Here is a 22,172-nt window from a genome sequence, read left to right as displayed (position 1 = left end):
TCTACAGAAATAATTGCGCTGGTCGAAAGACTGAGAAACGTACAGGAGGAGTGCTGGGCAGAAGGAGTCAAGCAGAAGGACGACTACCTCCGCATTGAAAAACTACTGTACAAGCTTGAAGCACCGGCCAATGAAGATGACGAATTTGAACCGTTCGCCCCTGACGGTGACATATTCGAAAATCTAATCACTCAGCCGCTGAGCCGCAAACTTGAAGAGTCCCTGAGGCTGCTCACAGGATATGGTATAGCACGCTACATTCGTGAGCAGCTGCATTGCGAGGAATGCCTACAAGAGTTCACGATGAACGAAGACACCTTCTGTTATTTGAAACAAGGTCGCAAGGTTGCCAGGAATAAGCTGAATAGTCTGACGTGGCTTTCAAAACATTTGAAACCAGATTTACCAACCGAAGAAGTCAATGAAGCTTTCCAAAGAGCATACGAAATTTTCTACGCGACAATTAGGCAGTACATGACGGCAAAAAAAATAGGCATGCGGCTACAAGCAACGGTAATAGAACGAGTTCCCTTTTTCCGAAGACCAGGATTATGCTGGTACGCGTGTTCGCCAAGAAGAAGAAGTGGTAAAATGGGTCAGGTGGATCGGTGCCAAACCAATATAAGGTCTTGATACGATGAGCAAGAAACGAGTGCAGTTTAAATACATCAAACATACCGAGCCTCTTTTGAACTCCAAATGAATTAATAAGAGAAAAGTTCACATTATGAACAGAAAAGTTGTGCAAGTCCATGCAGTTGACGGGAAACTCTAGACTTTCAACAGGAAACTATGAGTAGATGAATAATGTTGTTCTTCGTCTTCTTTTTAACAAAGGTCGTTGCAAGACATACATTTCAAATGAAAGACTCTTCTATCTATTTTATTCATTTACTCTTTATTTTGCTTTAAAATTCATATGCAATTTAAAAAATAAACGAATAAACTATAAATTTAGAAATGGTAACAATAAGTAAACAAATAATCGAGGAACAAATTACGAATTACAACAACAATTACACATGGTACCAGTGCTAACTACACCATAGTTTTTTATTCTATAATCCTGACTATAATTTTTTTTCCCCACTTTAAAGATAATTTTTAAATTATAGAAATGTTGGTTATGGTGAGTTTCATATTCGTCTTCTTTTTCCTTTATATTTACGCAAATTCAAAAAGCGACCGCGGGTCTAAAGAAATGTGTATGAAAATAAATTTGACTCGTGTTTATTTGTTTAAATTCATCTGTGCACTTGACACAACACGTCATCTCTGCAAACGGCAGCTGGATAATTTTTGTGTTTTACCGGTGTTAGTGAAAAAAAAAGAAAAAAAGAGAATTTAAATATTTGAAAAAAGGAAAAGAGGTTTAATAAAGTAACCAAATTTTTTGAAAAAAATTTAAATGAGGAAAAGGAAAGAAGGAAGAAGAAGAAAGTGAGAGAAAAATTAAAAAGCAATATATACATTAAATTTTTTGTTTTTTCGTTGTGATTCTTTTTTCCTTTTTTCGTGTGCCCCGCGATAACAACCAAAACAACATCAGCCCGTGTCCCTATGGAGACTGGGTCTAATCTTATAACTACTGATAGGGACTGTTATCAAGATTTTTATATAAACGCCACTGGGTACACCAAGAGATCGAGGATGGGTGAGAATAAAATTCTTTTATCTGCTAACGGAGAAGCTAACGCAAACGTTTTAATTGCGCCTAGTAAACAGTCATTCGACAAGCCCTCTGATTTGGGCGCCACAGTCGCCCCAAATCTCGAGATCAATTTGTACGACTGCTTGTCGAAATGCAATTTTTTTGTTTTTGTCGAAACGTGCGCAAACGCTAAAGGGAATCGTATGAATATCAATTCCGATCTCTTTTTTCACCATGTACGACTTGCAAGAATTAAAAGTTGTTAGCAGGGGCAGAACCAAACTGCTTTTCAGCTTTGCTGCCAACGCCAACAACTTTGCCACAGGATCATGACAATTAAAAATCTTTCGTATAAAGAAGTACAAGAGAAGTTTTCGTCTAATTACTTTGAATGTATTGACGACATCTCCTATGACGACAACTTCCCTTCATTGGGGAACGCCTCTGCCATTTCATGTAAGGACGACAATGAAAATGCCAATAAAATTTTAACAAAAAATAAATTTAATGATGCCTATAATCCCTCATAGTCTTATTAAAGAATTTGAAGAGAAAATGTTTGTTTGTGCCAATTCTCCCCCCGTTCAAGCGCCCAGCACTATGAGAAAATCCGCTGGGGTTCCTTCTCAATTTTAAATATGATCTCCTTTTTACAATATAATACCCACAGTGTTCGGCGTAATCTGTCGGTTTTGGAATTTTACTTGAACTCAAATAGGATTGATTTCTGCATCTTAAGTGAAATTTTTCTGAAAGGTGAAAATTGTTTTGAAGTTCCGAATTATGCTTCAGCCACCAAATGTCGAAATGATGGCTATGGTAGTGTTAGCATATTAGTTAAAAAAGGTGTCAATTTCAGATGTATCCCCTATAACTTTGCCGGTGACATTATCATCATCAAAACCATGAACCTTAAGCCGAATATTTTCATAGTATCATGCTATTTTCCACCCAGTCTCGATGTACAAACCTTTCGTGATGAGATTCCGAGATTATGTGATTTTCTTGGCGGCGAATAATATGTGATTCTAGCTGGCGATTCCAATGCAAGACATGGCTTGTATGGCGATCAAGTCCCGACCAACAAATGCAGGATCCTTGTAAATGCCATCAATTCCAGCAGTTTCGGTGTCTTAAATAATGGCAATACTAACTTGCACTGTGACCGGAATGGTCGTATGGCGAGCAGTGTCTTGGATCTAACTTTCTCGAATTCAACTATTTTATCTTTCAACTGGGACATATCCAACGTTTCCATTGGCAAAAGTCAGCACTCTTCCATTTTATTCTACAGTTGCCACAATTCCGTTTAGAAAATAGAAAACTTCATTTCACGCAACTTGCTTACGGACCGCCTTTCTAAAGCTGATCTTCCTTCCCATTTATCATCAATTCAAAATGCCTGGTCTGCTAGAACCGACTTTCCTGACATTGAGTCCTTCTCACCTAAACCTTGATGGAACTCTTCGCTGTCAACACTTTTTCGCAAATACCAACCTGCAAAGAAAAAAATGAGTAAATATGCCAATCCATCCAACTACGTGGAATATATGAAAACACTGAGAGAATGGAGATCTGCGGTTAGAAAGACGAAAAGGACACACAGAACTATTGCGATTAAAGACTTATGTGGCAATGGTAACCCATGTTCTTTCTGGAATTATATCAAAGGTCATCGACATTCTAGTCGAAAATTAAGCGGATGTGCTGTGTGGAATGACCATGATAATAAAAGATATTTTGATATGCTTAAGAGCTATATTTCAAGTGTCAATCCGATTACAATACCTTCAATTCCTTTTAGTAATCTCAACAACACACTCTTCTCATTGCACTCTTCTCATTGCTTACATTCCATAAAGAGAGCTACTGCTGCAGGTTGTGACGGAGTTAACATGCGGAGACGGAGAGACATGCTCAGAGCACTGTCTGGAGGATGCCTTAGCATTCTCTTGCATGTAATTAACAACTGCTGGTCCATCATCTTTATACCCTCAGATTTGCGATGCATCAAAATAGTTCCCATTCCTAAGGCAGGTAAAGACTTAAGTGATTTAAGTAGCTTCAGACCAATTTCACTGATATCTATATTCATAAAGACTATCAATTTCATGGTTAAGGAGAGACTAACTGGCTTCCCGAAAACTGAGAACATTATTCCAGTTCTTACGCCTATCAAAGACGCAAATCTACGAATATGTGTGTTAATGAACTATGTTTTCTTATAGCTAGCTTAAAAAAAGCAGAGACAATGGTTGTCATACTTTCTCTGGACATCAGCAAAACCTATGATTGTGTCAAATTGATTAAGCTTGGTAGAATTCTCCTAAACTTTTCGATTCCTCTTCAAATGCGGCTGTGGATAGTTAATTTTTTATCCAAGCGTGTATTCGTATTGGGTACTGAAAAAGTTGAAATATACGGTGGTATCCACACCCAAGGCAGTTGTTTAAGTCCCATATTCTTCAATCTATACGCAGCTTCTTCGCATGATCTTCAAGATGACAAAACTCATATTTTTCAATATGCAGATGATTTCCTAATTGTATCTGCGGACTCCTCTTTTCCAGCTGCTGTCAATTACCTCTCGATGAAAGCGAACTTGTTTTTCGATGCATGCGCTGATCTTAATTTATATCTTAACCCCAGCAAAACAAATACTATTTATTTTGCCCAACATGCCCAGTTAATCAATTTCGTGTTTTTCTTGAGAGAATTTTAAATGACAGCTTAACCCTTTGTGAGCATTATGAAAAGGCATTCAAAGACTGTCAGTCTGGATGCAACATAATCAAACTCATGACAAACAATCAGGCAGGCTTTCCTCCCAAAAATGCTTTGACCGTTTACAAATCTCTAGTGAAGTCCAAAATTGAATTTGGACATTCCACTTGTTGCAATTTCCCAAAATATATTGAGAAACGTGTATAAGCATTTGAAAATCGAATGTTAAAAAGTTGCACGGGACTGACTCCCTCAACTCCTCAGCATATTCTCAATATCATATCAGGTGAGTGGTCGGTTTCCGAAAGAGCTCTTTTTTGTGCTGACAAAGAGTTAATTAAGATCAAGATGATGAATCCTTCCTTTTTTCAGGAAGTTATATCTCTCAGTGATACTGTCTCTTGCAGCTACACATTTTGATATCAAAAACTTCGTCATATCTTTGATAGGATAGGTTCAATTCCAACAATTGTAGAGTCTTCATGAACATTCTCGAATCGATCGCTACCTCAAAGCAAAATGTCAACTCCTCTTGTATGAGGATGTTATGCCAAGAAAAGGTACTTTTTTATTACAACGACTACGATATATATGCACATCTATCTAAAAGAGTACATCGAGTCAAAGTGGCGGAGGAACTTTCCTCGACTCTTATTGAGTTGTTCGCCATCCGACATGCTATTAAGGTTGCTCTCTTTTACTGAAAAAATGAAATATGTTAGATGTGAAGAAATCGGTGTCGTTTTATGACGGGGTTGATCTACGTGTACGATACGCCAACCAAAGGTATAGGAAATCTTAGGATCTAGAAATAGATGTAATCGAATTTAGTTAGCATATAATTAAATAAGTTCGTAAGGTGTATACCTATGTATTTGGTATGGCAGGGATTTAGCGACTGTGGCTCTCCGGTATTCGCTGACTCTATGGGTTTATTGCAATTGTTTAATGTGAAAAGTAACTGTTATCAAGTTATGTGCCGTTAAAAGTTGAAATCACGTGTAGCAAAGCATAGTTCTATAAAATTCCATAGCCATAGCCACAGACTGTAGTGTTAAGTGCTGCTTGGCCATGGAATTTCGCCGATCAGGAGGAAAGTAATTTATTAATTATAACGTAACATTTCCTATTCTAATGCTAATTTATGTGCTTTTTGCTGGTATTTGCTTACGAAGCAAAAAGAAATTTTTCCACTTTGTAAAAAAACTTCCTTCTGTATGCCATAAGAGGAATTGTCAAAAACAAATCAAAATCTTGAAAATGAAATTTCGAAAAGTTGTGTGTTATTACAATCTTGAATTACCAGAAAATGGCTTAAGTAATGAAAAAATACTGAAAATGATCGATAAACACTTGCATATAGGTATTCGTACAATTCTTCTATTATTATTACTATTATTTCTTAAAAAAAATTATTTCAAATATATATTTCGTTTTTTTCAGGTAACTGCGATTGGCGCGATGGTAGGGTTTTGATGAAGAGCTCATCGATTTGGTGACTAAAGCTTACGGTAAAGCCTCTTATAGAAATCCTTTGCATCCCCACTTATTTCCTGGTGTTTGTAAAATGGAAGCAGAGGTTATACGCATGGCCTGCAAATTGTTTCAGGGCGGCCCCAACAACTGCGGGACTGTTAGTTTGAAAGAGAGTAGCGGTAAAAAACTATTCATAATGGTTTATTTTTTTTTTTATATGACAAGTGGTGGTACTGAATTTGTTGTATTATCTTGCAAAGCTTTTCGCGACTATGCGCGTGAGTAAAAAGGCATAACTAAACCAAATATGGTTGTACCAAGAACAGCGCATGCAAATATTCCACTCCCAATAAAAATGTAAAGGATGTTCCTGTGAGTTGTTTTTACTTCAAAGAAAATCGAATTTTCTTAGTTTTCGTTTTTGCTTTATTTTTTTTTGTTAGCCACTCAATCTGCTTTCGTGGGTGCTTTGCATTTAATTGAAGAAAAATCAGATTTTGATTTTCTTTTAAGAAGCCTTACCTCTTTTCCTGAGAATATAATGCGCTTAAAGAGTGAAGGGGGTCGTAAGATTTCAGTGGTGTTGCTAATCGATTCTAACACCGACAAAATGACGAATTTCTCACACGAGTTGCAGTGTCCTAACCAGTACAGTGGTATATTTTTGTCAAACAGTACAGAATCACCCACATGTAAGGTGAATAATCAAGAAGGAACTTGGAATCCTTGGGGCACCGGTTTGTTCTACGAAGATTTACCGTTTCCGGTTTATTACTTGCCTGATCAAGATGAAATCAAAAAACTTATTAAATGCTTTGAAGGCTTTAATAATTTTGAGTACGCTTCACACTCTCATAGATGTCTTTCCGCAATAGAAGTGAACACATTTATGTAGGCGCCGTCAGTACTGAAGTATGCATGAGACGCACGAAATTTATAAATTTAGGGCGTACGCCTTACTATTACCCATTGGAGGGTAAAAATGGCTTTGTCACTCTCTTTCCACGTAAAATTGAAAACGCTCTTGACCATGTTGCTAATCAAGAGAAATATATAATGGTCACTTGCCGCCTAGATAGCACCTCAATGTTTGAATTAACTGGTGAGGTAATCAGAGAATACATTTTTATTTATATTTAATTCAAAATTTGCAGGTTTGGACGCCATGGATTCGTTAATGGATTTGGGCACTCTTGTGAGTGTAGCTCAATGATTATACCGGTTCTCAAAAATTAGTATTTGATTTGGAAAATTTAACTTTTCCCCCACGCTATACACGCAACCCATCTATAACATTCGATAATATTGGGTTTGTGCTGGATTTAAATACATTTGACGAAATATCTTCAATCACATTACACAGCATTAGTGAATTTCCTCAAGCTAAAGAACTTCTAAGTAAACTAAAACGATAAGGTTCCCGTAAAGAATATGATTTTAATATTGAATTCAATAGTTCGCTAGGCTACGAGATGCCACCTAGTTCTATTCAATCATTTTTACGTAAAAATACTTCAGTTCCTGCTTATGTACTAAATACCCCGCCGATAAATCGTTATTATCATTCGATTTATGATGACGAGGTTAACATAAAGTTTCATTATGCTAACACTTCGCGGAATTACACTCAACTTATGTCCATAGATGAAGCGTTTCGTTATTTCCCGGCTGACTCAATACAAATGAAAATACGAAATATATCCTCAGTGGTTGCAATGGCCTTGTATGAAATGTTAACCTATGAGAATTATACATCCAATAAATTAGCTAATCCATTACTGATTGATGAATTTCTCTATTGTTTTACAATGTCAGCTAATTGTCCACTTTTTAAAGCTGCTTCAAAACCGAATAGTTTGCCAGCTTCGCAGATACCGCCAAATAGATATATAAGTGTGGCCGGAAGTCCTCAAGAGTCAACTGGTTGGACTTATCGTATTCTGGGTTAGTTGTTATCGAATAAATTGGAAAATATTACCGAAAGTAAATGCAATTACTTGCCACGTCATTGGTTTGCCGGTTTCGATGGTAAGGATGAATGTCGTTTTACAACACAAAACTATTCTCCGGCTTTAAGCCCTGCATTTATTATAGAAGGTATGTAACGATGCCTTTTTTTTTGTAGTTATATTATCAATATCAGCTTATTGTAAACTTTTTAGATTACAATTGGACTTCAGGGAATATTCAACATGGACTGAATCAACTTGGGCGCTATTTAGCGCCGGTATGTTTCTTCGTCCTTCACGTTTACATGAGACAATTACTTTCTCAATTGGTTGCGTAGTTCTCGTCATCTCATTGTGTTTAATTTACATAATCAGTACAAGAGCAGAAGTATTATTTGAAGATTCCGGTCCCGGGGCAAGCATCGATGCGTAAGATATACTTTTTTCCAAAAGCTACTTTTCAAAAAAAAAAAAAACCATACAAGGAAATTTTATTTTTATTTTTTCTTTTACTCGCTGTCGCGCTTTTCTCTCATCTTTTTACTCTCTAATCTATACCCATATCCAGATTATCACCAACGGCACATGAAATTCTCTACACCTGCACGAAACAAGGGCAATTGGCCACTTCAGATGTGCTACAAAAGTCTATATCTTACAAAATGTTCAAGCATAATGTTAAAAAAGAAATTCCTAACTTTCTTAACATGACAACAACAACTTTCATAACACATCTTTACTTTACGCATTAAAACTTAATTAATACTTAAAAAAGACTAAATAACCATATAATTAGAGATTCTTTGAATTTCTTTCACCTTCATATTTATTTGTACCTTTTTTAGCTTTCTCCATTTTTGATAATTACTCATAGCGTAAAAAAGAAAATTTCATCGTTTAATCAAATATATTATTTTTATATATTTTCGTTTATTTTTTAAAAGTAAACCAAAAAAAATAATGAAGTCAAATTCATAATAAATTGCTAAATAATAATCTGTTATATAAAATATGATTCTAATACAAATAATAAAATAAATGAAAAGTAAAATTTCGAAACTTTTTTAGTTAAGTTAAATCATAATAAACTGAAGTTCATATTAATTTTATGTAGCGATATGAAATTGTTAAGAATTGCTAAGTTTTTTTTATACGTATATACATAAATATACATATATGAGTTTTGTAGTAAGAATAATATTTTAATCAAATTTATTTAAATAAACATATTTAGATATAAAAGAAGCATTTTTGCTCATCATTTTCCCATCAACTAAAAATAAAGGGCATATTATTCATAGTGCAACATCGAGATGGAAGGCTCAGAGACTCGATGAACGAAAAAAAGACAATGTGTTTAATAAAAAAGATTGAATAGTTTTTCAATCTCTTCCGTCTAAATTTGAAAAATGGACTATAAGTTCTTCTTATAAAAAGTATAAATTCTGTTTCCCTCAAGAAAAATTGCGTAAAGTATGTCAAAACGTTTAAATTACGTTGTTCAGCAAAAAGGAATACTAATTTTTAATAATATGCTGTTTTTTATCTTCGTATCCTTCCTTATATGAAAAAAACCGCAATATTAATTACCCAATGTTTTTTGAGTTGTTGAAATTATTTAATTTTTTTGTCTGCTGGAATAATGTTTGGTGTGGTTTCTTTTTATATTTTAATATGCATTTCCTAATAGTAAAAAATTATAAAAAAACATTTTTATGTTTGCATAATGGACTTGGGTTAACAAACGTTTGCGCCGTACACACTTATACACATACATGTACATAATATATATATACTAATATATATACTATTTGTTGATTAATTAACATAATTGATAAATAACCTAAACGAAATTTTAGAAAATTATTGAAAATCTTCATATTTCACTATGCACTAAGTTACACTATAACTTTTGTAATTGTAATCGCAAATTTATGGATAATAATTTTGACGAAGAACATTTGACACACGAATAAGAAAATTAAATAAACAAGTTCGTATGACTTCACGTTTTCAGTTGATTTTAAAAGAACGTAAAGCTTGTAAATTAAAAGTAACATTAGGAAACTTTTTAACTGATTCTATAAATATAGTATTATTAGTAAATATACGCTTTACTATGCAGAAGAACAATGAAATGATTGGCATGGATAAAAATTTCCATCTACATTTAACGGACGAGCATACAGTATTTGTACGCAGCCACGCCTACATTGTAGTATTGAAATTTTCTCGTTTTGTAATTGTTTGTAAGACAGGGTTGACAGAAATAAAGGAATCGAACATAATTATCTTGTTTGCGTATACGTATAGAACGGTATTTTGACTATTTCTAATTTAGAAGGTTTCGCATTTAAAATTCCGACCATTGTTTTATTAACATTGGAAGGACTACATGTAATCATTTTTATTGTAGAATTTTAAGAAATGTTCCCAAAAAAAGAAGCAAAAAAGACGGTCGATAAATATTTTGTATGAAGTCGTAAGCAAAATTTGTGTAAAAGCGAAAGAATGTCAGGTACGAGCGTAGCTACATAAACGCCAGGTAAGTCATGGAATACAAAAAAGAAGAAGAATCAAATTCCAAACAAAGGCCCCAAAACACCTGGAGGCGATGGTGATCGTTTTACACCAAACAAGTGTACCACCAATTTTGCATTGGGGCATTAATTAATAAGCCTTAACTTTCCACTTCTTGCATATTAATATTTTAAATTCATAAATTAAAAAATATTAACAAATTAGTTGAAACAGAACCAAGAGATCTCAAAAAATGACGAAGGAAGTGAGGGAAATTCTAACGTCAACGATGATAAACCGACTCGGTCATCGAAATACTATATAATTTTTTGGCTTTTTTTCTCTTTGCTTTATGTAAATGTTTCACAAACTTCTTTGTACACATGTAAAATGGCCAAGCTGCAATCCTTATAAATTTTGGAATATTAATATCTTTATATTATTATATATACGCATAAGCATACATATATAAACAACACAAAAGTTGACGCGATATTCAGCATAGAACACTCGCGAGGCAATGAGGAGGGTAGGGTAGGGTTTGTAAAGTCAGATTGAATTTTTTTATATTCAATACGGCATACCGTCCTGATGCGGTTTCGCTTCCAATTAATTAATCATGTTTAACTCAGAGAAAAACACAAAATAAAATTGACAACAAAAAAAGTATTAACCGTATCTATTTTAATAAAACTATATTAAATCAAGATGTGTGAAAGGCAATATATAATAACCTAAATTGAGTGTAAATGTATACATTGTTATGAAATTCGCTTTTGTAAGATACAGTCCGTATCACTGGATCGTGGATATTTTGATCAAGAGAAATACACTTCAAAGTTATTTTATTTTACTACTTTGTCTTTCACAAAAGTAGGAGTATTTGTTTACAATTATATTTCTTACATGTAAGATTATTCACAATTTATTTTGGCCGTACTCTCAGCTCAAATGTTCTTGCCCGACTAATTCTCCCTTCCACGAATATTCTATTTATATACATTTTTACAAGCATGTTACTATACCTAAATTTATGGTTTTATTTCTAATCCCAGCCTACTTTTCCTCTAATCGTTTTCATCGGCCTGCAGCTGCATGACGCGCCTACGAATGTGCACTTAGCTTTTACCTGTCTGCTATTCCGCTAATCGTTTTCATCGGCCTGCAGCTGCATAAGCCGTCTGCGAATGTTCATTTTGTTTTTCCTTCTTTAGGAAATTTATTATTAGGGAAAACTACTTGGCTGACTGGTGGATTTGGGATTTTCGTAACAATAAATATATTCTATATATTGATCATTATTAACTAATTTAAAAAGAAATTTAGGATAACGTTGTGTCAAACCAAAAAAAGAAAAAGTTAAATTTACTTGTTAATAACTGAACTTATCAGGTGATACGAATGCGCCCTCTCGTACACTAATAAGCTTCAATTGAGAAAACAAAAGTATAGGACTATAGATTAACACAAAACAAAGTTATCTGGTTATTTTGATGATGCTTGCTTCTTCAATTACGGATCCTTATCTCTTCCAGCTTGTAAGCAGAATGTATCCGGTTATTTGGTATATATATAATCCTTATTTGTCTTGTCAGCAGTTTACGAAGAATTTTAAAGTCCTCAATAGGAAAATTGTGAGAGTCAAATGAAATAAAATGACGGAATGGGTCAGCTGGCACTGGTAAATTTATTTTGTACTTTTTATTCATTTAGAGATGTCTATGTTTGTCTGCTATTTTGTAATGATTGTCCTTTCAGAATCAGTATAGTTCATATTATAACTTGCACAAATAGTACTTTAATAGGCCACCGTCTGCCAAATATTTCTAGAAATCTAATAAAAAACAATAAATAATATCTCCCAGGAAAGACCAAATTCAAAAGAAAAGCTTCTTTTCGAAAATAAAAATCGTCGCCTACTCAATTTCCTCTCTCCTCTCCCAAGAACTCTACAGTAAATTACTGCTCTAGCGTTTGCAAACTAATCTGGTAGAGTGATCGACCGACAATAGCACATAATGCTACACAGTGGATAGTTGATCTATCTATTGTTTTCACTTAAGTAGCATAAAATCATATGACCACTTCTCGAGCCTGCAAAGCTTAAAAAAAAGTTGAAGTTGTGCAATTTCTCAAACCAAAAAAATCTCTTGATTATTTATTACTTTCGAACTATTCCAGTTAAACCGCAAAGCTTAGCATGAGATAATACTTTATCACTGATTATATGGAGCGTTAGGTAGATTTCATTTTCGGGTTTCGACTTATTTTACTATACGTATGTACAAGAGGTGCGAGAAACGCTCTATCAAAGGTATCAAATCAGGACTAAGAAAAATTGATGAAGCTTTGCGTTAGTATTGGTTGGTTAGAGTTGCATTTACATAAGAAATCAGCTGAAAATTGAAATTAAAATAAATTCCAAACAATCCAGAAAATTTTTGTATTGTTAGGTAAGTATATTAACTTTTCTTTTGTCCTTAATTCGCCAAAATTCAATCAATCAATCAATTCTGTATCATCAATCTTCCCATACGTGATCACATACTGTCGCTCTCATTGATAATGCACGAAATATCAACAAGTAATAAAAATTCATCACTTTACTGGGTATATTGGTCTTATCATCAGCAGCCCAAATCCATTCTACTAAACGAGTATAAAAAAAGTAAAAAGATTGTTATTAAATCATCAATTAATACTGAGGAAAATTTACACCTAAGGCGGAATGTTCCCTTCGTCCTATTACTTTACTTGGAAGTAGAGGAATATTGAGATTGGCGGAGAAATAATCTTTTGACACGTAGAAAGGCTCTGCGATGCGCTTCAAAAACCCGAAAATGTCTAAATAAATGATCTTATATACTTGTCAACAATGTAAATTAGAATACGCATTTTGCCACCGATAGAGCTTCGTGTATCAAAGGAGGTTTTTGAATACATTTCAGGGAAAATTAATACAAGCAACTTCTTCTTGTGCTTCTCATGTTCTTGTGACGCGTTGTTCTACAATAAACGATGATTGAAATACTCCCAATATTGAAGCGATTTGAAGCATAGATTGACCCATATTGTCGTAAGCCTCCCAAAATGAAAAAGCAAGCTTAGGCTGAACGGAATGGTAGTGACTTTTTTTTAACGACGGTATCGCCTTTTCGCTAAAGGCCTGGCAAATGAAACGGCTAAGAAAGGAAATAAGAACTGGCACAACTTCTGCACTTTCTATTGAAATAAAGGATATAAAAAATAAATCGGCTGTAAGATGTTTTGTGACAATTAAAAAGTTGTTTTTTACGTGCGTAACACAAAACTAGGAATGATTAGTAATTTATTTTAAAATATTATGCACTCCATGTATAAATGTATAAGTTCGTATTGAATAAATATATTGTTTTGTATAAAATAATAATGAAAACGTATATATCAAAGTTCAACTTATCAATTCAAAATTTTCCTAAGAAATGAAAATATGAAATTATATGGATTATATAAAATTATTTAACTCCATACCGTTTTATCAGAAATGTTCCATAATTTTGCTTTTGTTTACGTTTGTATAATTTTGTTTTTGATTGTTTCGTTGTAAACAAAGAAACGCACCTCGTCGAAATGAGAGCTAGTCAACTAAAAAATACACAGTCACTTTACGTGGATATACATTTAAAATTGGCAGCCCTGTACTGTAATAATATTTATTGGTAACAATTAAGTTAAAAAAAAAAAATTAATTACAAATTTATCTGAAAAGTAGTTATAGTTACGTTTCCAAAAAGATATTTATAAATTTTATATACATGCTAAGTTAGTAGTGGAAGAAATTTTCGGACAAGATTTTACTTGAAGACAAAATAAAGAAGTTTCAATTATGAATCGAGATGAAGATTTGTGCTGGTATCACGGAAAACTTAGTCGAGAAAATGCGGAAGAGCTAATTAAAAACGGTAGAAAAATGTTTGCTAGTTAATTGTGAACATTTATAATATTTATATATATATATTAATTATATTATTAATTAATTATATATGTACATATATTATATTAACATAGGAGAAAACTTGGACGGAACATTTTTAATACGCGAAAGTAGTACGGCCACGGGAGATTTTGTATTGACATTGCTTTTTCAAGGAGAAGTGTGCCATTATCAAATAAGACGTCACGGTGAAGACGCTTTCTTCTCAATCGAAGATAAAATAAAAATATTGCATGGTTTAGAAACCTTAGTGGATTTCTATCAGCAGGCTGCAAACGGTTTAGTCACGAAGTTGACGAAATTCATACGTAAAGATCCACCCCCTAATGACACTCGGAGTCAAGGAACCAGCAACCTTCTACATCGTGCAGTTATGAAAAATAATTACGTAGTTGTTTCAGAACTATTGAAATGTGGCTATCGTAATATTGATGCCAAAAACCGCGATGGTCAAACTGCTATGCATTTAATCACTTTGCATGGGGATGAGAAAATGCTCCAACTGTTAATAAAAGCTGGTGTTAACGTCAATTGTATGGATACCGCTAACTACATGCCACTGCATGTATTGTATTTCATAAATTTTTTGTTTAACACCTATGTATACAGTAAATGTTTTATATATCTTTTAGTATGCTTGCCGGTATCAATCGGGATCGTTTATAAAATCACTTCTTCTAGCACAAGCTAATGTGCAAGGTCGTAATATAAAAAATGGTTATGTTCCTTTGCATGAGGCTGCAAAATACGGTAATCTAGAAGCAGTGAAAGAATTGCTGGGCTTTCATGCGCCGCTTTTACCTCGGACATCACTAGGCGAATTTCCGCTTGACCTGGCGAAGCGTGCTGGACATCGAGAAGTGGTTGCGTTTTTGGAAAGTTATATATTGCCTCCAGCAAGAACTTCGAAATCGCAATGGTATCACGGGACATTAACACGTGACGAAGCAATAGAAACTCTAATGGAATTTTCAAAAACTTTGCGAAATACAAATTCAGAAGGTGTTAACACTAGTACGAATTCATCCCCTGCCGAAACCGATACGGCTGGTTGTTTTTTAATCCGCTTCTCAGATAGAAAAAGTGTTGGTTCTGGGTATGTTTTGACGATGTTCTCCGACAATACCGTTAAAAATTTCATTATTTCCCAATCAGTAAGTGAACATTAACGCAATAATAAATTTAAAAAATTGCTGTGCAATAATAACAGACTTATCTTCAGTCCAAATTTTTGTTTATTGACGACGGCCCTTATCTGCCATCATTAGAACACTTAGTTGAACATTTTATGCATTTTGCTGACGGTTTGCCCGTGAATCTCCGCTATCCTATTACACCAAAGCCAAAACCGCCGCTACCCTTATTTTCTACTATGCCAAGAACAAGTCATAAAAAATCTTTGGATATTCTTATCGGTTTAGAAAAAGGATCGGATCAGTTGGATGTAAATAAAAATACTTCGTACTGTACAGAGCAGTCCCATCAGTTATTCCAAAATGCACAAAACAATAAAAAAAGGTCAAAAGAAATATCAACATCTGTTTTTAGTACACTTAGGTTACGCAGTCCCAGGAAAAATGTGGAAAACAAAGGCACTTTACGAAAAGAAAATAAAACAACGTCAAATATAAATCCGACCAACGACAAGTTAAAAATATCTAGTGAAGAAGGAATACAAAAGGCGGAGGATTTTATTAAAAATCTTTCATTCTCAACAGATTTTAATGAATCGAACATATCCACTCCATTAATGAATGAGTTTTATAATGTCCCTAAGAATAATTCAGTCGTTGACGTGGTTAAAAAGGCATCGAACTTTAAAGAAGACTTATCTCCGAATGATGAGGTTATCAAAATATGTCTTGAAGAGAAGACTGAAGATGAAGTTGACTACTTCACAAAAAGCGACGTGGTTATTGAGCATGAAAGAAAGCAAACGTAAGTTACGCAGGCTTTCAAATTTTGTTATATAAAAGCAAAATCAATTTTTTTTCAGCATTTATCATCAATCTTGTACCGAGGAATATGTAGCTATCACTGAAGAAGGTTCCATGAATACGTCCCAAGAAGGTAATATCTTAGAGAATAAGGCTGTAATGCCTGATATTGATTCAGGGACTGCTAAAGATGTCAAGAACTTGAGTTACCTTGTATCAAACACATCAAACAGGGATGAGGTCACAAATTGTAAAACCGCATGCAATTACTTTATACCAAGAGACTATTTGGTGCTTGAGATGATAATAGGTGAAGGTGAGTTTGGTTCAGTCTACAAGGGACTTCTTATTCAACCAGAAGCTAGTAGTGGATTATCTCAAAAACGTCGAGAAATCGCAATTAAAACATTACGTGACGATCACTACCCTTCGAATAGCCGGGAGTTCTTACGAGAAGCGTCCGTTATGATACACTTAAAACACCACTGCATTGTCCAATTGATTGGTATTTCAAAGGAGGAAACCCTTATGATGGTGCAGGAGTTGGTGCCTTTAGGTTCGATGCTGCATTTTATCTTAGAACAAAAAGACACTATAAGAGTTCACTATGAGTTAAAATTGTGGGCTTCGCAAATAGCATGTGGTATGCATTCATAATATTGAATTACAACTCCTTTGCTTCAAGGTAATTCTTATAGGAATGGAGTATCTGGAATCTAACCATTTCGTGCATCGAGATTTGGCCGCTCGCAACATATTACTCGCTTCTCGAAATCAAGCAAAAATTAGTGATTTCGGATTGTCCCGCGCGCTTGGAAGCGACGGCGGGTGTTACCAAGCTAGCCAAGGCGGCAAGTGGCCCATTAAGTGGTTAGTGAAATTTCAATTTTTGAAAAGATAGAGCTCTTATCATTCCGACTTACATATCAACAGGTACGCTCCGGAAAGTTATAACAATGGGCTTTTTTCGCATGCCAGTGACGTCTGGTCTTTTGGAATTACACTTTGGGAAATGTTTTCTTTTGGTAAAGCTCCATTCGGAAATATCCGTGGAGTTGACGCAATTCAATTAATTGAGAGTGGATACCGCTTGCCACAACCACCGCTTTGTCCAATTTATATTTACAAAATAATTCAAAGTTGTTGGAATTACAAAGCTAAGGATAGACCTACATTTCACTATCTAACTGATTTTTTTTCCCGCGATCCGGATTATCAGAATATAGTTGAACTTATTAAAACAACCCATATTAATTAAGTTTAGAACGGGAATTGCAAATAGCAAATCTTAAGTAATAAGAGATCAATAATCATTTTCTTTTCTCTTTAAAGTGCAATTAATGTTTCTGAAAACGTATAAAAAGAGGGAAAATTTGTATTGAATAAAAAGTACATAAGTTAAAAATTCACCATTTTTTAAACGTCATCAATGTGCTTATGTGCATATCTGTGCACATTTTTTCAATTTCCAAACTTTAGCTGAATTTTGTTCAGAAAATAAAGAGCATATTAAGTGTTTTACGACATATAGAAAAGTTGTAGCTCCTTTCTTTTAAAAAAATCTCCTGTTAGTTTCTCTGCTGCAGAAAATCTGTTTGAAACTAACTTACATAAGAGGAATAATTAATGTTTAAAAAAAAAAGTAAATGAAGACATTGCATCTTTATTTTTCGCAAATTGTCGTAAAAATAAACAAACATAAAGCTGTGGAAAGTATAATTTAGACATAGCCCTTATAAGCCATTAATAGCTTGTTTAACATTGTCCGTCGAAGCCAACTTAAGAGCGCCAACTATATTGTTCAAATTTTTCTCATTAAAGCTTTTGTTTTGGAATTGGGTTATAACCGGCAATCTATCCCCATTAGGCATCACAATGTTGATATCGGCCATTAAACCCTGAAGAAGGAAACAGAGGATGTTAACAGGATTTCAAAAGCTACGAGCTAAGAGCACTTCTTACTTTTTCGACGCCGACACTTAATTTCATTATTAACTGTTTATCGCCGTCCGTCTTCAGAGCTAATTCTTTTTCAACGCTAAAGGTAGGCGTTTTTCCAACGATCCATTCCCAAGAACTAAATTCATGACGCAAAACATCAATTCCTGGAAACCACTTTTCTGTTGGATTTATGAGTTGAAATCCCCTCTGTTTCATGGTCTGAATATTGCCGCCATCTTCCAGTTCTGTGGCTGAAGTGCGTAAAAATTCATAACCAATTGCCGACAGTAGCTGCGCTATATTTACGGTGCTATTAACATCACATAAATTTTTAATGGCAGACTTTTTCGAAGCCGTGGCTTTGCCTATATAAGTTGCCTTAGCCGAAAGAATAATGAAAATAACGATTTTTTTGCATAAGAAATAGATGGGGTGTACCTCTTCTCTAACAAGAGAATCTCCTAAATGGGTTTTGTTTGCATTCACCAATAATGTGCAGTGATGATAAGCATTCGGATGTCCGAGCTTAGCTGCTGTCCCAGAAATCTACAACGTCAAAGCAGAAAAACAATAATTTACGTAATGGATGAAAAGTAAAAAAACCACAGTTTAACTCTTGTTTAACAAAAACTTAATTTGAATAGCTAAATTTGCTAATAACCAGTTGATAAGAAAACTAAAAATGAATTGATAATTGTGACAAGTAAAAATGCTGCAGTAAAAATACTGTGCAGCGAATATAATAAAAACATTTTCAATTTTTAAATTGAATGTAGTTACCTTTTTTACTATTTTCGCATTCATTGCAATTGCTTTAGTTGTAATTTTTAAAATATTTAAGGCGTATCACATTTATTAATTAAGAGTGGACGACTGACCAAAAAAATTGGTATATAAGTAGAATATTAGAGCAGCAAAAACTTTCCATTAAATTGTGGATATTAAAGATACTTAATGCAGAAATGTCGTTCTGGGTTATAAAATCATGTACCAAAAGAGGTTAACAAGACCTGAAATTACGAAAAATGCGCATGTGCTTCTGATCTTCGGAAGTTTGCTTATAATTTTCTGTTACAAATGACCTCGTATACCAGAAATCCTATGATAGGTTATCTAGCTATCAATATACAAAATGGATACTTACTTACGGGCTTGACGCGAACTAACCTTTTTCTCGTTGATGACAATATCGTCACGCTTATTTATGTCCGCTTTAATAGCCCACTCACGAAATAATGCACGAGTTAATATATTTAAATTATACTTGCGGTTATAGCGTTCTCGGGGCGTGAAAAATGTACAATTAAGGTTACCGCGGTCGTGAAATACCGCACCACCTCCGCTACTTCGCCGAGCCAATATAATCCCATTACCCATAATTTTTGATACGTTAGTTTCCAGAAAAGGATTCTGGTGCCGACCAATTACAACACATGGCTCGTTAGCCCACAACAGTAATACATGATGATGTCTAAAATCAAAGTTTCGATACAGCCAATCTTCCAAAGCAAGATTGGTGAAAATATCGTATGATTGAGAAATGAACACGGATTTCTTTATTTCAGCATCAGATATACATTTCGTAATATTTTTGTTTTCATCTTTACTGCTGTCGTCATTTGTCGTGTTAGTATTAGTAGCTGATGATGATGAGAGCTGTCGCTGCGAGATAGCCAGACGAAATATTGTGCGCAATTTTGCACCTTTAGAATTACGACCGATTGCTCTTAATGTTATCATGTCTTTTGATTAATGAAAGTTATTTAATAAAAACAGTGCAACTTTGTTGCTATGAAATATATATAAAAATATCTGGTGATTGCTTTGATTGAAAATTCAAGGACCATAAAGGTAACTTCAGATGATAACGACTTCTTTTTTTGCCCCTTATTTTATAAATGCATCAAGTTAACTGTCGTTTGTAAAACGAATCAGCTGTATTCTATAGGCAATTTGATGCTTTTTTTGCGTCCGTTCTTTATATCTTTATGATATAATTGAATCGTTTTTTATTTATTTATTGGTAGCATTTAACAACTTTATATCTTTGTGATATAATTGAACCGTTTTTTATTTGTTCATTTAACAACTATGACTAGAGCTTACAGATTTTTTGTCTTAGCTGAAATTTTCTTTCTAAAAATGAAATGCACTTTGTTTTTGGAATCAAAAATTAAATCATAAGATTTTGTTTTCGTTTTACACAAAAGGTCACTGTTTCTTTTCTTTGCTTTCTATAGTTGAGTTTTATCTTTACGTGTATTATAATGTCGTCGTAAAAGATTTTTTTGCGACGACGTTTTTTAAGAGAAATTTTGGAAGTCTTTACGGTTTGCGCAGTATTAGATATCTTGAAAAATTTGGACATAAGCCAAAATTATAGCATTATAGTTTTTTGATGATTTGCAGTATCAGCAGCGTTAACAGATATTAAGTATTCGTGCAACGCCTCGGTTTGATGTAACCACTTCCAAGTTTGATGAAGGGTGCAGACTCGCAAACGCAGTCCTAAACAATCCTTGCTGTTCATTCCTTTAAACCCCATGCAATGGTTTTGAACAACTTAAACTTCTTTTTTTACGCAATTTTTCGCACGGGTTTCGTATTTTTATGTATGGCCTAAAATTTCATATAGCTTATGCTTTTCCTATGTAATTTTCGTGGTTTTCTTTGTTTTCCTTTCCTTTTTAACAGTTACGCACCTTGAAAAACTTGACGAACCTGACTTTCACGATTCTATGGTATAGAAAATACTGCTATTGTGTGGTCAGTGAAGACATAGGCATGCCCAATTTTGCAAATTTTAGCAGTATTTTAGATCCAAGGCTGATTCGGCCTTTTAAAACTAAAGTGTTAAACAGAATCAACGTATATGCATACTGCATCACGTATTAGGTGTTAAAATACGTTTCAATTTTCCATGTTTACGTTACATTAGTGCGCCAATGAATATAGTTTCGACATGCATTTACGTTGACAACCCAGACGGTATTTATGTAAACACGGACAAAAGAGCATGCGAAAAACATCAACTAACGTCTACAAACAAGCAAAATAACTATATGATAATTAACAACCTCATCAACGCTGCGAGTATTTGAATTGCTGAATATTGAAGAAGAAAATATGTAGCAAAAAAAATCATATGGCCAATATTTCAGCGCCATACGATTTTCATATGAAAAGGTAATAGTAAATATTGCTATTCATTGTAAATGTACCAATACTAATTATTGTTAACTTACGAAAAGAAAGCAAGATTGCTTCGCTGAATCAAACTCGCAACTGCTTTTATCTTCTTTGTTACTCGTTTCAGGTCGAGGATCGTCACGTATCTTTTAGTTAATTTCGTTCTCGACGAAGACGAGACCTCTATCTTTATGTTTCTATTGTCTCCCGTATCATTTTCGCCATGTCTTTCGTTGCTATAGTTCACGGTGAACCAGAAAAAAAGCAAAGTTATTAAAGCAGAAAAAGCGCAAAGCTATGTTTATATTTATGTGCGGCTGTCAAAATACGAAAAATAAACAGCCGTCTCTTCTCTCAGTTGAAATAAAATGCAAAGTGTATAAAAATTTTAAAGTTTCAGTACAACAAATACATTCACACGAAAGCAAACGGCAAATGAAAAACAAAACTTTTGTTGCTAATATGTCTTTTTTATGTTAGATACTCTAAAACAAACCTATCTTGTTTCAAATAGAAGGAAAAGGAAATGGTTTTTAGTGATGACAATTCCAAGTGAATGATCTTGTCATATCCTTAAAAAAAAATGTTTATCCTTTATAACTGTTCCCAGGATAGCATCGGCAACATACAAAACATAAATATACGGATCGAAGCAGGGCCTGACCCTATTTTCGTAGAGGGAAATGAATTCGAAAATAATTTTTTGAATAATACTAACAACGATAGGACATTCAAGATAGCTGAGAGAAGTGCGGAATCAATTTCTCTACCCAATGATGTCATGGAGCTGAAAGCGAGTGTCAACATAGAAA

At 34.1% G+C, this 22,172-nt stretch overlaps 3 protein-coding genes and 1 pseudogene across 3 annotated transcripts; 2 read left to right on the top strand and 2 right to left on the bottom strand.

Annotated features, from left to right (window-relative positions):
- The window catches only part of LOC119642479, a 22,311-nt pseudogene extending 13,759 nt beyond the window's left edge, over positions 1-8,552 (top strand).
- A 5,435-nt stretch (positions 8,553-13,987) lies between these two features.
- Positions 13,988-18,115, top strand: LOC119642493 (tyrosine-protein kinase Shark). Its single transcript, XM_038041636.1, has 8 exons — positions 13,988-14,261; positions 14,368-14,858; positions 14,926-15,447; positions 15,516-16,231; positions 16,290-16,873; positions 16,929-17,100; positions 17,164-17,619; positions 18,098-18,115. Exons 1-7 carry the CDS (start codon positions 14,186-14,188, stop codon positions 17,486-17,488), a joined length of 2,886 nt encoding a protein of 961 aa, XP_037897564.1. The 5' UTR covers positions 13,988-14,185; the 3' UTR covers positions 17,489-17,619; positions 18,098-18,115.
- On the bottom strand, positions 17,861-20,333 carry LOC119642494 (lipoyltransferase 1, mitochondrial). Its single transcript, XM_038041637.1, has 4 exons — positions 19,339-20,333; positions 18,610-18,717; positions 18,193-18,549; positions 17,861-18,128 (listed from the first exon to the last, which is right to left on the bottom strand). The coding sequence occupies exons 1-4, from the start codon at positions 19,909-19,911 to the stop codon at positions 17,964-17,966; spliced, it is 1,203 nt and encodes a 400-aa protein (XP_037897565.1). The 5' UTR covers positions 19,912-20,333; the 3' UTR covers positions 17,861-17,963.
- Positions 20,334-20,397: 64 nt separating this feature from the next.
- LOC119642495 lies at positions 20,398-20,944 on the bottom strand. The gene has a single exon (XM_038041638.1). The coding sequence runs from the start codon at positions 20,714-20,716 to the stop codon at positions 20,549-20,551; it is 168 nt and encodes a 55-aa protein (XP_037897566.1). The 5' UTR covers positions 20,717-20,944; the 3' UTR covers positions 20,398-20,548.
- Positions 20,945-22,172: the final 1,228 nt, after the last annotated feature.

The sequence above is a fragment of the Glossina fuscipes genome, unplaced genomic scaffold, assembly GCF_014805625.2.
Source record: "Glossina fuscipes isolate IAEA_lab_2018 unplaced genomic scaffold, Yale_Gfus_2 224, whole genome shotgun sequence".
Classification (NCBI taxonomy): domain Eukaryota; kingdom Metazoa; phylum Arthropoda; class Insecta; order Diptera; family Glossinidae; genus Glossina; species Glossina fuscipes.
This window is presented reverse-complemented; position numbering and strand designations above follow the sequence as displayed.

Coding starts and splice junctions, on each gene's coding strand:
- LOC119642493 (XM_038041636.1), top strand. CDS start 14,186: ATGAATCGAGATGAAGATTTGTGCTGGTATCACGGAAAACTTAGTCGA. Junction 14,262..14,367: donor GGAAGAGCTAATTAAAAACG/GTAGAAAAATGT, acceptor ATATTAACATAG/GAGAAAACTTGGACGGAACA. Junction 14,859..14,925: donor CTAACTACATGCCACTGCAT/GTATTGTATTTC, acceptor TATATCTTTTAG/TATGCTTGCCGGTATCAATC.
- LOC119642494 (XM_038041637.1), bottom strand. CDS start 19,911: ATGATAACATTAAGAGCAATCGGTCGTAATTCTAAAGGTGCAAAATTG. Junction 18,718..19,338: donor TTGTCATCAACGAGAAAAAG/GTTAGTTCGCGT, acceptor TTGACGTTGTAG/ATTTCTGGGACAGCAGCTAA. Junction 18,550..18,609: donor ATTCTCTTGTTAGAGAAGAG/GTACACCCCATC, acceptor CTTTCGGCTAAG/GCAACTTATATAGGCAAAGC.
- LOC119642495 (XM_038041638.1), bottom strand. CDS start 20,716: ATGGGGTTTAAAGGAATGAACAGCAAGGATTGTTTAGGACTGCGTTTG.